General features: G+C 41.0%; 2 protein-coding genes across 2 annotated transcripts in view; both read right to left on the bottom strand.

Annotated features, from left to right (window-relative positions):
- Positions 1–14,442, bottom strand: part of LOC139759412 (uncharacterized) — a 351,115-nt gene that overhangs the window by 148,547 nt on the left and 188,126 nt on the right. The window lies entirely within an intron of this gene.
- On the bottom strand, positions 12,553–14,055 carry LOC139759675 (uncharacterized). Its single transcript, XM_071682078.1, has one exon. It carries the CDS (start codon positions 13,333–13,335, stop codon positions 12,676–12,678), a length of 660 nt encoding a protein of 219 aa, XP_071538179.1. The 5' UTR covers positions 13,336–14,055; the 3' UTR covers positions 12,553–12,675.

Genomic DNA, 14,442 nt, shown 5'->3' with positions numbered 1-14,442 from the left:
AATTTTGGATTTTTCCACGATGATTTTTTTTTTCAAATCTTTTACTCTCCCCTCCTTCCTCCGCAATACTAATTTGTTGCGCTCCTGTATATGTTATACCTCCTTCATAGAATACCCCTGAACTCTCACCTTATGATATTTCTCAGTGAACCATGTCTCTCTCCATTCTGACCTTCCTCCTTTTGACCATTAGAGGAACCCATGTTCTGACCCCTTCAATGTGAATTCCAAAGAACCTCCAATAGCATGATCCATACTCTTACTGTAGAACTCCCTCTCCTAATCAAAGCTCTCAAAAAACTTGATCAATTCCACGTAGTTGCCATGACTATCCTTCCTCTTTGGTTCCTGTGCGCATTCAGATCCTCCTCTTGCATCCTTTAACATCACATATTCAAAAATAAGCACTGCGTGATAGCTCTTTCTAACAGAGCATCATACTTCATACGCTTTATTTCCACAGCAAAAATCTCCACTTATCCCTGTCCTTAACATGTTTCCCTGACATTCCACACATTCTCTCTGTGTTTCTCTCGCTACAGTATTCTTCCACCGGAGGTGCCATGTCACAGGTAGTCTTCCTCTCACACCAACCCTTTTTATCATACTATCATAAACTCTCCTTGTAAACTCCCAATCATGCATTCTTTCCACATAACCAAACCACCTCAAAGTATTACGTTTCACCCAGTCTACCACTCCAGAATTCATTAATTCCCTTTGCATTCCTTGTCATACCACATGTCTCATACACAATTTCATTTCTTTCTTCATTCCATCTTGTCACACCACATGCTCTTCTCAAATCGCTCATTTCCACAGCCTGGATTCTTGACCTCTGTGCCTGCTTCCACGTCCATATTTCGGCTGCATAGGTCAGGGTTGGGAGGACGATGCTGTCCTTAATCCTCTCTTCACTTCATTATTCAATTGAAGGACCTAATGACTCTTCTACCCTGTACTGCTCTCTCCATTATTTCTTCTTCCATATCACCAAACTTACCCAAGACAGTTTCTAAATACTTACATTCTCTCACCTCTTCCAACCGTTTCCACAGCACAATATAGAACACATTCTTCTTTCACTCTATATGGTTTTACAAAATCTATATTTTCACTCTGCTTCCCTTCAAACACCATTACTTTATTTTTCCTTGCATTTAACTTCAACTGCCTATACCTAAAAACTTCATAAAACACAACCTTCTGCAACTCCTCTTCACTCTCAGCAAACAACACAGTTTCATCCACAAACAGGTTTGCCACTAGCAACCATATCTCATCGCCACACTCCATCTCTGCATTCCTTTTCCCTAGTTTTGCTTTCATCTCTCTTATCAGTCCATCCATTCTTTCGTCTGTTTCCTTGTGCTGCCTCGCTAACGCGGGATACAGTGACAAAGTATAATAAATAAAATAAATATATATATATATATATATATATATATATATATATATATATATATATATATATATATATATTTTCTTTCTTTTCATTCAAACTATTCGCCATTTCCCGCATCACCGAGGTAGCGTTAAGAACAGAGGACTGGGCCTTTGAGGGAATACCCTCACCTGGCCCAATTCTCTGTTCCTTCTTTTGGAAAATTAAAAAAAACGAGAGGGGAGGATTTCCAGCCCCCCGCTCCCTCCCCTTTTAGTCGCCTTCTACGACACGCAGGGAATACGTGGGAAGTATTCTTTCTCCCCTATCCCCAGGGATAATATATATATATATATATATATATATATATATATATATATATATATATATATATATATATATATATATATATATATATTCTTTTTTCATATTATTCGCCATTTCCCGCGTTAACGAGGTAGCGTTATGAACAGAGGACTGGGCCTTTGAGGGGATATCCTCACCTGGGCCCCTTCTCTGTTCCTTCTTTTGCAAAATGAAAAAAAAAAAAAAGAAAAACGAGAGGGGAGGATTTCCAGCCACCCGCTCCCTCTCCTTTTAGTCGCCTTCTACGACACGCAGGGAATACGTGGGAAGTATTCTTTCTCCCCTATTCTCAGGGATATATATATATATATATATATATATATATATATATATATATATATATATATATATATATATATATATATATATATATATATATATTCCTATGAGTCCACAGGGAAAATGAAACACGAAAAGTTCCCAAGTGCACTTTCGTGTAATAATCACATCATCAGGGGACAATCACATGTTTACCAAATGGCGTCCTAGCTTCGTCTCTTCGATGTATATCAACTGACTGTTATATCTCTCTCTTGTGTCTCCCCTGATGATGTGATTATTACACGAAAGTGCACTTGGGAACTTTTCGTTTTTCATTTTTCCCGTGGACTCATAGGAATATCTTGATCACGCGCTAAAATTGTGATCCTTTCCAATATATATATATATATATATATATATATATATATATATATATATATATATATATATATATATATATATATATATATATATATATATATATTTTTATATATCTATTTTGCTTTGTCGCTGTCTCCCGCGTTAGCGAGGTAGCGCAAGGAAACAGACGAAAGAATGGCCCAACCCGCCCACATACACATGTATATACAAACACGTCCACACACGCAAATATACATACCTATACATCTCAATGTACACATATATATACACACACAGACATATACATATATACACATGTATATAATTCATACTGTCTGCCTTTATTTGTTCCCATCGCCACCTCGCCACACATGGAATAACAACCCTCTCACCCCTCATGTGTGCGAGGTAGCGCTAGGAAAAGACACCAAAGGCCCCATTCGTTCACACTCAGTCTCTAGCTGTCATGTAATAATGCACCGAAACCACAGCTCCCTTTCCACATCCAGGCCCCACACAACTTTCCATGGTTTACCCCGGACGCTTCACATTCCCTGGTTCAATCCATTGACAGCACGTCGACCCGGTATACCACATCGTTCCAATTCACTCTCTTCCTTGCACGCCTTTCACCCTCCTGCATGTTCAGGCCCCGATCACTCAAAATCTTTTTCACTCCATCTTTCCACCTCCAATTTGGTCTCCCACTTCTCCTCGTTCCCTCCACCTATGACACATATATTCTCTTGGTCAATCTTTCCTCACTCACTCTCTCTATGTGACCAAACCATTTCAAAACACCCTCTTCTGGTCTCTCAACCACACTCTTTTTATTTCCACACATCTCTCTTACCCTTACATTACTTACTCGATCAAACCACCTCACACCACATATTGTCCTCAAACATCTCATTTCCAGCACATCCACCCACCTGCGCACAACTCTATCCATAGCCCACGCCTCGCAACCATACAACATTGTTGGAACCACTATTCCTTCAAACATAGCCATTTTTGCTCTCCGAGATAATGTTCTCGACTTCCAAACATTCTTCAAGGCTCCCAGAATTTTAGCCCCCTCCCCCACCCTATGATTCACTTCCGCTTCCATGGTTCCATCCGCTGCCAGATCCACTCCCAGATATCTAAAACATATATATATATATATATATATATATATATATATATATATATATATATATATATATATATATATATATATATATATATATATATATATATATATATATTAGTGGTGATGTGAGAAGGAGACAGAGTGAGTATTTTGAAGGTTTGTTGAACGTGTTTGATGATAGAGTGGCAGATATAGGGTGTTTTGGTCGAGGTGGTGTGCAAAGTGAGAGGGTTAGGGAGAATAGTTTGGTCAACAGAGAAAAGATAGTAAAAGCTTTGCGGAAGGTGAAAGCCTGCAAGGCAGCAGGTTTGGATGGTATTGCAGTGGAATTTATTAAAAAAGGGGTGACTGTATTGTTGACTGGTTGGTAAGGTTATCTAATGTATGTATGACTCATGGTGAGGTGCCTGAGGATTGGAGGAATGCTTGCATAGTGCCATTGTACAAAGGCAAAGGGGATAAAAGTGAGTGCTCAAATTAAATCATCGACTGGTTGGTAAGGTTATTTAATGTATGTATGACTCATGGTGAGGTGCCTGAGGAATGGCGGAATGCCTGCATAGTGCCATTGTACAAATGCAAAGGAGATAAAAGTGAGAGCTTAAATTACACAGGTATAAGTATGTTGAGTATTCCTGGGACATTTTATGGGAGGGTATTGATTGAAAGGGTGAAGGCTTTGAAGACTGTATGTGATAAATACTTAGAAAAGCAAATGTATTTGTATGTAGCATTTATGGATCTGGAGAAGGCATATGATAGAGTTGATAGAGATGCTCTGTGGAAGGTATTAAGAATATATGGTGTGGGAGGCAAGTTGTTAGAATCAGGGAAAAGCTTTTATCCACGATTATTATGCTCAAAAAATTGGTATGGCAATGGGTAACCCTCCTTCACCTGTACTAAGTAATCTTTATATATGATTTTTTGAAACAAAATTACTAAAGGATATCTTACCTTCTAATGCAATTTCTTTTAGGTATATAGATGATGTTCTTTGTGTTTGGCCAACAAATGAAAATTTACAAATATTTCTTCCCTTACTTAACAATTTAGTACCTTCCATCAAATTTACTGTAGAAAATGAAAATAATGGTATGTTACTATTTTTAGATTGCATGATCCATAGACAAGGAAACAAGTTTAAGTTTAGCGTATACAGAAAACCTATCAATGTATGCTCACGTATCCATTATTACTCATCTCAACATGGCAGAGTTAAATTATCATCATTTCAATATATGTTCCTTAGGGCATTACGTATTTGCAGTCCAGAGTTTATTGATGATAAGTTTGAGAAGATATATTCTATTGGATCTAAGTTAAAGTACCCTAGATCTTTCAATGATAAATCCCTTAAGTTAGCAAAAAAATCATTTTATAGAGTTGAGCCCAAACCTTCCATCGACACCAAGAATCTTTTAGTTCTCCCCTTTAATAATAAAGTGCATGACACAAGAAAACGAAAGGGAACATCGGTGAAAGGGGCTAATGGGGAGGTAATGACAAGTAGTGGTGAAGTGAGAAGTGAGTATTTTGAATGTTCGTTATATGTGTTTAATGACAGAGTGGCAGATATAGGGTGTTTTGCTCGAGGTGGTGTGCGAAGTGAGAGGGTCAAGGAAAATGGTTTGGTAAACAGAGAAGAGGTAGTAAAAGCTTTGCCGAAGATGAAAGCCGGCAAGGCGGCGGGTTTGTATGGTATTGCAGTGGAAAATATCAAAAAAGGATGTGACCGCGTTGTTGACTGGTCGGTGAGGGTATTAAATGTATGAATGGTTCATGGTGAAGTGCCTGAGGACTGGCGGAATGCATGCATAGTGCCATTGTATAAAGGCAAAGGGGACAAAGGTGAGTGCTCAAATTACAGAGGTATAAGTTTGTTGAGTATTCCTGGGAAATTATATGGGAGGGTATTGATTGAGAGGGTGAAGGCATGTACAGAGCATCAGATTGGGGAAGAGCAGCGTGGTTTCAGAAGTGGCAGAGGATGTGTGGATCAGGTGTTTGCTTTGAAGAGTGTCTGTGAGAAATACTTAGAAAAACAGATCGATTTGTATGTAGCATTTAAGGATCTGGAGAAGGCATATGATAGTTAACAGAGATGCTCTGTGGAAGATATGTGGTGTGAAGGTAAGTTGCTAGAAGCAGTGAAAAGTTTTTATCGAGGATGTAAGGTATGCGTGCGAGTAGGAAGAGAAGAGAGTGATTGCTTTCTAATACATGTCGGTTTGCGACAGGGGTGCGTGATGTCTAATTTGTTTATAGATGGCGTTGTTAGGGATGTGAATAAAAGAGTTTTGGAGAAAGGAGCAAGTATGCAGTCTGTTGTGGATGAGAGGGCTTGGGAACTGAGTCAGTTGTTGTCCGCTGATGATACAACGCTGGTGGCTGATTCGGGTGAGAAACTGCAGAAGCTGGTGAAGGAGCTTGGTAAAGTGTGTGAAAGAAGAAAACTGAGAGTAAATGCGAATAAGAGCAAGGTTATTAGGTTCAGTAGGGTTAAAGGACAAGTAAACTGGGAGGTAAGTTTGAATAGAGAAAAACTGGAGGAAGTGAGGTGTGTTTGATATCTGGGAGTGGATTTGGCAGCGGATGGAACCATGGAAGCGGAAGTGAGTCACAGGGTGGGGGAGGGGGCGAAGGTTCTGGGAGCGTTAAAGAATGTGTGGAAGGCGAGAAAGTTATCTCGGAGAGCAAAAGTGGGTATGTTTGAAGGAATAGTGGTCCCAACAATGCTATGTAGTTGAGAGGCGTGGGCTATAGATAGGGTTGTGCGGAGGAGGAAGGATGTGTCGGAAATGAGATATTTGAGGTGGTTTGATCGAGTAAGTAATTAAAGGGTAGTAGAGATGTGTGGTAATAAAAAGAGTTTGGTTGAGAGAGCAGAAGAGGATGTATTAAGGTGAATGCAAGAGTTTTGGAAAGAGGGGCAAGCATGCAGTCTGTTGGGGATGAGAGAGCTTGGGAAGTGAGTCAGTTGTTCGCTGATGATACAGCGCTGGTGGCTGATTCATGTGAGAAACTGCAGAAGCTGGTGACTGAGTTTGTTGAAGTGTGTGAAAGAAGAAAGTTAAGAGTAAATGTGAATAAGAGCAAGGTTATTAGGTACAGTAGGGTTGAGGGTCAAGTCAATTGGGAGGTAAGTTTGAATGGAGAAAAACTAGAGGAAGTAAAGTGTTTTAGATATGTGGGAGTGGATCTGGCAGCGGATGGAACCATGGAAGCGGAAGTAAATCATAGGATGGTGGAGGGGGCGAATATCTTGGGAGCCTTGAAGAATGTGTGGAAGTCGAGAACACTATCTCCGAAAGCAAAAATGGGTATGTTTGAAGGAATAGTGGTTCCAACAATGCTGTATGGTTATGGATAGAGTTGTGCACAGGAGGGTGGATGTGCTGGAAATGGGAACGAGGAGAAGTGGGAGACCTAATTGGAGGTGGAAAGATGGAGTGAAAAAGATTTTAAGTGATCGGGGCCTGAACATGCAGGAGGGTGAAAGGCGGGCAAGGAATAGAGTGAATTGGATCGATGTGGTATACCGGGGTTGACGTGCTGTCAGTGGATTGAATCAGGGCAAGTGAAGCGTCTGGGGTAAACCATGGAAAGTTGTGTGGGGCCTGGATGTGGAAAGGGAGCTGTGGTTTCGGGCATTATTGCATGACAGCTGGAGACTGAGTGTGAACGAATGGGGCCTTTGTTATCTTTTCCTAGCGCTACCTCGCACACATGAGGGGGGGAGGGGGATGGTATTCCATGTGTGGCGAATGAGTAAAGGCAGGCGGTGTGAATTGTGTGCATGGGTATATATGTATGTGTCTGTGTGTGTATATATATGTGTACATTGAGATGTATGGGTGTGTATGTTTGCGTGTGTGGACGTGTGTGTATATACATGTGTATGGGGTGGGTTGGGCCATTTCTTTCTTCTGTTTCCTTGCGCTACCTCGCAAATGCGGGAGACAGCGACAAAGCAAAATAAATAAATAATAAATATAAATAAATATGTATATATATATATATATATATATATATATATATATATATATATATATACATACGAATAAAGTGTATATGAACGCGCACCTTCATAGAACATACAAACCTCCAACAGCCAGGATCGAACCTGGGACCCCTTGTGCAAGAGGCAGGCATGCTAACCGCTGGGCTAAGGGACTGTATAATAGGAAACAACTATTCGAAATACTAAGTACTCGAATACCCTTCGTCTCACAATGGTGAGCAACGGGGTCTATCGGTTGTTTCCGAACAGAACACATAGCCAGCTGATAGCGTTTTACCGAACCTGACTGTACAACGCGGAGTATATATGAATACGAATAAAGTGTATATGAACGCGCACCGTTGCTCACCATTGTGAGACGAAGGGTATTCGAGTACTCAGTATTTCGAATAGTTGTTTCCTATTATACAGTCCCTTAGCCTAGCGGTTAGCATGCTTGCCTCTTGCACAATGGGTCCCAGGTTCGATCCTGGCTGTTGGAGGTTTGTATGTTGTATGATATATATATATATATATATATATATATATATATATATATATATATATATGTATATATTTTTTTTTTTCCAAAACAAGGAACAGAGAAGGGGGCCAGGTGAGGATGTTCCCTCAGGGAAATGGCGAATATTTTGAAAAGAAAAAAAAAAAAAAGAAAAAAAAAAAAATATATATATATATATATATTGGATTACGTGTTAATTGACAGGCGTGCGAAAGAGAGACTCTTGGATGTCAATGTGCTGAGAGGTGCAACTGGAGGGATGTCTGATCATTATCTTGTGGAGGCTAAGGTGAAGATTAGTATGGGTTTTCAGAAAAGAAGAGTGAATGTTGGGGTGAAGAAGGTGGTGAGAGTAAGTGAGCTTGGGAAGGAGACCTGTGTGAAGAAGTATCTGGAGAGACTGTGTACAGAATGGAAAAAGGTGAGAACAATGGAAGTAAGGGGAGTGGGGGAGGAATGGGATGTATTTAGGGAATCAGTGATGGATTGCGCAAAAGATGCTTGTGGCATGAGAAGAGTGGGAGGTGGGCTGTTTAGAAAGGGTAGTGAGTGGTGGGATGAAGAAGTAAGAGTATTAGTGAAAGAGAAGAGAGAGGCATTTGGACGATTTTTGCAGGGAAAAAATGCAATTGAGTGGGAGAAGTATAAAAGTAAGAGACTGGAGGTCAAGAGAAAGGTGCAAGAGGTGAAAAAAAGGGCAAATGAGAGTTGGGGTGAGAGACTATCAGTAAATTTTAGGGAGAATAAAAAGATGTTCTGGAAGGAGGTAAATAGGGTGCGTAAGACAAGGGAGCAAATGGGAACTTCAGTGAAGGGCGTAAATGGGGAGGTGATAACAAGTAGTGGTGATGTGAGAAGGAGATGGAATGAGTATTTTGAAGGTTTGTTGAATGTGTCTGATGACAGAGTGGCAGATATAGGGTGTTTGGGTCGAGGTGGTGTGCAAAGTGGGAGGGTAAGGGAAAATGATTTGGTAAACAGAGAAGAGGTAGTAAAAGCTTTGCGGAAGATGAAAGCCGGCAAGGCAGCAGGTTTGGATGGTATTGCAGTGGAATTTATTAAAAAAGGGGGTGACTGTATTGTTGACTGGTTGGTAAGGTTATTTAATGTATGTATGACTCATGGTGAGGTGCCTGAGGATTGGCGGAATGCGTGCATAGTGCCATTGTACAAAGGCAAAGGGGATAAGAGTGAGTGCTCAAATTACAGAGGTATAAGTTTGTTGAGTATTCCTGGTAAATTATATGGGAGGGTACTGATTGAGAGGGTGAAGGCATGTACAGAGCATCAGATTGGGGAAGAGCAGTGTGGTTTCAGAAGTGGTAGAGGATGTGTGGATCAGGTGTTTGCTTTGAAGAATGTATGTGAGAAATACTTAGAAAAGCAAATGGATTTGTATGTAGCATTTATGGATCTGGAGAAGGCATATGATAGAGTTGATAGAGATGCTCTGTGGAAGGTATTAAGAATATATGGTGTGGGAGGCAAGTTGTTAGAAGCAGTGAAAAGTTTTTATCGAGGATGTAAGGCATGTGTACGTGTAGGAAGAGAGGAAAGTGATTGGTTCTCAGTGAATGTAGGTTTGCGGCAGGGGTGTGTGATGTCTCCATGGTTGTTTAATTTGTTTATGGATGGGGTTGTTAGGGAGGTAAATGCAAGAGTTTTGGAAAGAGGGGCAAGTATGAAGTCTGTTGGGGATGAGAGAGCTTGGGAAGTGAGTCAGTTGTTGTTCGCTGATGATACAGCGCTGGTGGCGGATTCATGTGAGAAACTGCAGAAGCTGGTGACGGAGTTTGGTAAAGTGTGTGGAAGAAGAAAGTTAAGAGTAAATGTGAATAAGAGCAAGGTTATTAGGTACAGTAGGGTTGAGGGTCAAGTCAATTGGGAGGTGAGTTTGAATGGAGAAAAACTGGAGGAAGTGAAGTGTTTTAGATATCTGGGAGTGGATCTGTCAGCGGATGGAACCATGGAAGCGGAAGTGGATCATAGGGTGGGGGAGGGGGCGAAAATTTTGGGAACCTTGAAAAATGTGTGGAAGTCGAGAACATTATCCCGGAAAGCAAAAATGGGTATGTTTGAAGGAATAGTGGTTCCAACAATGTTGTATGGTTGCGAGGCGTGGGCTATGGATAGAGTTGTGCGCAGGAGGATGGATGTGCTGGAAATGAGATGTTTGAGGACAATGTGTGGTGTGAGGTGGTTTGATCGAGTAAGTAACGTAAGGGTAAGAGAGATGTGTGGAAATAAAAAGAGCGTGGTTGAGAGAGCAGAAGAGGGTGTTTTGAAATGGTTTGGGCACATGGAGAGAATGAGTGAGGAAAGATTGACCAAGAGGATATATGTGTCGGAGGTGGAGGGAACGAGGAGAAGAGGGAGACCAAATTGGAGGTGGAAAGATGGAGTGAAAAGGATTTTGTGTGATCGGGGCCTGAACATGCAGGAGGGTGAAAGGAGGGCAAGAAATAGAGCGAATTGGAGTGATGTGGTATACAGGGGTTGACGTGCTGTCAGTGGATTGAATCAAGGCATGTGAAGCGTCCGGGGTAAACCATGGAAAGCTGTGTAGGTATGTATATTTGCGTGTGTGGACGTGTGTATGTACATGTGTATGGGGGGGGGGTTGGGCCATTTCTTTCGTCTGTTTCCTTGCGCTACCTCGCAAACGCGGGAGACAGTGACAAAGTATAAAAAAAAAAAAAAAAAAAAATATATATATATATATATATATATATATATATATATATATATATATATATATATATATATATATATATATATATATATATATATATATATATATATATATGTATGTATGTATATATATATATATCTTTTTCTTTCTTTCAAACAATTCGCCATTTCTCGCATTAGCGAGGTAGCGTTAAGAACAGAGGACTGGTCGTTTGAGGGAATACCCTCACCTGGCCCAATTCTCTGTTCCTTCTTTTGGAAAAAAAAAAAAAAAAAAACGAGAGGGGAGGATTTCCAGCCCCCCACTCCCTCCCCTTTTAGTCGCCTTCTACGACACGCAGGGAATACGTGGGAAGTATTCTTTCTCCCCTATCCCCAGGGATAATATATATATATATAAATATATATATATATATATATATATATATATATATATATATATATATATATATATATATATATATATATATATATATATATATATATATATCTTTTTCTTTCTTTCAAACTATTCGCCATTTCCCGCATTAGCGAGGTAGCGTTAAGAACAGAGGACTGAGCCTTTGAGAGACTACCCTCACCTGGCCCAATTCTCTGTTCCTTCTTTTGGAAATTAAAAAAAAAAAAACGAGAGGGGAGGATTTCCAGCCCCCCGCTCCCTCCCCTTTTAGTCGCCTTCTACGACACGCAGGGAATACGTGGGAAGTATTCTTGCTCCCCCATCCTATATATATCCTATATATACTATCCCTGGGGATAGGGGATTAAGAATATATATATATATATATATATATATATATATATATATATATATAGAGAGAGAGAGAGAGAGAGAGAGAGAGAGAGAGAGAGAGAGAGAGAGAGAGAGAGAGAGAGAGAGAGAGAGAGAGAGAGAGAGAGAGAGAGAGAGAGAGAGAGAGAGAGAGAGAGAGAGAGAGAGAGAGAGAGAGAGAGAGAGAGAGAGAGAGAGAGAGAGAGAGAGAGAGAGAGAGAGAGAGAGAGAGAGAGAGAGAGAGAGAGAGAGAGAGAGAGAGAGAGAGAGAGAGAGAGAGAGAGAGAGAGAGAGAGAGAGAGAGAGAGAGAGAGAGAGAGAGAGAGAGAGAGAGAGAGAGAGAGAGAGAGAGAGAGAGAGAGAGAGAGAGAGAGAGAGAGAGAGAGAGAGAGAGAGAGAGAGAGAGAGAGAGAGAGAGAGAGAGAGAGAGAGAGAGAGAGAGAGAGAGAGAGAGAGAGAGAGAGAGAGAGAGAGAGAGAGAGAGAGAGAGAGAGAGAGAGAGAGAGAGAGAGAGAGAGAGAGAGAGAGAGAGAGAGAGAGAGAGAGAGAGAGAGAGAGAGAGAGAGAGAGAGAGAGAGAGAGAGAGAGAGAGAGAGAGAGAGAGAGAGAGAGAGAGAGAGAGAGAGAGAGAGAGAGAGAGAGAGAGAGAGAGAGAGAGAGAGAGAGAGAGAGAGAGAGAGAGAGAGAGAGAGAGAGAGAGAGAGAGAGAGAGAGAGAGAGAGAGAGAGAGAGAGAGAGAGAGAGAGAGAGAGAGAGAGAGAGAGAGAGAGAGAGAGAGAGAGAGAGAGAGAGAGAGAGAGAGAGAGAGAGAGAGAGAGAGAGAGAGAGAGAGAGAGAGAGAGAGAGAGAGAGAGAGAGAGAGAGAGAGAGAGAGAGAGAGAGAGAGAGAGAGAGAGAGAGAGAGAGAGAGAGAGAGAGAGAGAGAGAGAGAGAGAGAGAGAGAGAGAGAGAGAGAGAGAGAGACAAACCAATAGTCATCAAAAATTTCTACCCTGCGCAATACAATTAACTGAAAATTTCCAGTAAACTAATCATTTTAAAGAAGAATTTGCTTAATTCTGATATGATTTTCCTCATGATTTCTAACTATTCCCGATGAATAACTAATGATCATGAATGTCATAAATGAGTGAATTTGTACTCCACTATTACAAAGAGGACTACTTCACTTTTATCACCCTTATGGAAGTGGCCAAGGAAGGTGAGAGAAATCAACTGGCCCACCAAGACCAGCATCAGCTTCAAGGAGGCTCATGATGACAGCCATTGCTGCTTCATCTGAGTCACTTGTTCCATCAGTTTCTAAGTCTCGGCCACTCACCACATCCATGAGGTCGCTTTCGTTAGACACAGGTTGTCTGTGGTTATTGGTATGATTAAATGTTCCTCCTCGTTCAGTACCATTTGCCACATTGCTGTTCATGTTAGGGACACGGTAATGGTTGTGGCTAGGCTGTGTGCTCCGACTGGTGTCACTCCCTGAGCATGTGCTGGTATTGCTACTTAGCACATTATTCTTTGCATTGCTCCGATGTGCTGTCATATCAGATCTAAGAAATGCTGCAAAAGATCGGTCAGAAGCCCCTGAGCCTAGGATTCCCTCAAAAGGAGACACTGGACTATTGGAAGCAGAATCATTCCTTCGCTGATTATCTAAAACTTCATCAGCAATTTGCCGACCAATCTTTCCAGCTTGAATACCACCACCCATCATACGGCTGTTACTACTGGATGACCCAGTACCACCTGGTGGTGATGCATCTTGATTGTGATTTGGATCAGGTGAGTTTAGAAATTCACTGAAGTTGCTGTATGACTGGGAGACTGATTCATTTGCCATGGTGCTCTCCACCAACCCAGCTTCTGATGTAACAACACTACTCTTCGAAATGATGTATTCAATTTCTTTGGTCCATGGATTTTTGAATGTCCACCATACACTCTACAGTCGCACAAAGGAGCCATCCTTTGTACGAAATCTGTACATCTGAGTGTTGCAACTTTCAGAGCTTTGAAGGGTGGTCCTGTGAGTCTCAGCAAGAAAAGGAATGTCATCCTGATGGAAATACTCATACATGCTAGACCCCAAAAGCTCTTGAGGAAGCCAGCCCAGTAGTAATGATGCTCTCTGATCAATAAAGACAAACTTGCCATCATTGGTATGCTTGGAAATAAAAGTAATAGGCTGAGATGGTGTGGCCCTACCCAATCTTGAAGTTTCTTGTACACCAGCGGCCAATAGTGGTTGATGCACCCTTCCCACTGCAACCAGGCACGAGAGGTTACAGGATTCAGAGTCACTTCCTGAGTCTTCTTCTAGAGGGTCCTTAGTGGGAGCCCAAGACTTAAGGTAACCAGTAAAGTGAATCACACTATATTTCTTATCAGAGCTCTGTGATTTTGACTTCTTCTTCTGGCAGCCAGTGGAAGAGTCAGCCTCTTCTTTCATGATAGGAGCAGACTTGCACCTCATGCGGCAGAAGAAAGCACGCCGTGATCCTGGACACAACTTTGTAAGTCCCTGAGGCACATCAGTCTTGACAGGTAAGAGAGTCTTAGCATCCACATATATATATATATATATATATATATATATATATATATATATATATATATATATATATATATGTAAAACCCTCTTATTATTCACTTATTCTGCATTCCGTCACCTCCATCACTCTCAATATTCTTGCATACAGTTTTCTGGGAATACTTAACAGACTTATTCCCCTATAATTCCTACATACATTCTTCGCACCTATACTTCTGAATAAAGGAACAATAATAGCTTTCATCCCAATCCACAGGCGCGACCTTCCGTTTCCATGATTAATTACATATAGGATGCATCCACTCTATCACACATTCTCCTCCACACTTTAGCATTTCAGCTGTAATACCATGAACTCAGGTGCCTTTCCTACCTTCAGCCTCATTATTGCCCTTC

Source organism: Panulirus ornatus, chromosome 33 (assembly GCF_036320965.1).
Source record: "Panulirus ornatus isolate Po-2019 chromosome 33, ASM3632096v1, whole genome shotgun sequence".
In the NCBI taxonomy this organism is placed as follows: Eukaryota; Metazoa; Arthropoda; class Malacostraca; order Decapoda; family Palinuridae; genus Panulirus; species Panulirus ornatus.
The sequence above is the reverse complement of the archived record's forward strand: the minus strand, read 5'-3'. Positions and strand labels throughout refer to the sequence as shown.

Bases quoted from the DNA above. Each gene is read 5' to 3' on its own strand.
- LOC139759675 (XM_071682078.1), bottom strand. From the start codon at position 13,335: ATGGCAAATGAATCAGTCTCCCAGTCATACAGCAACTTCAGTGAATTT.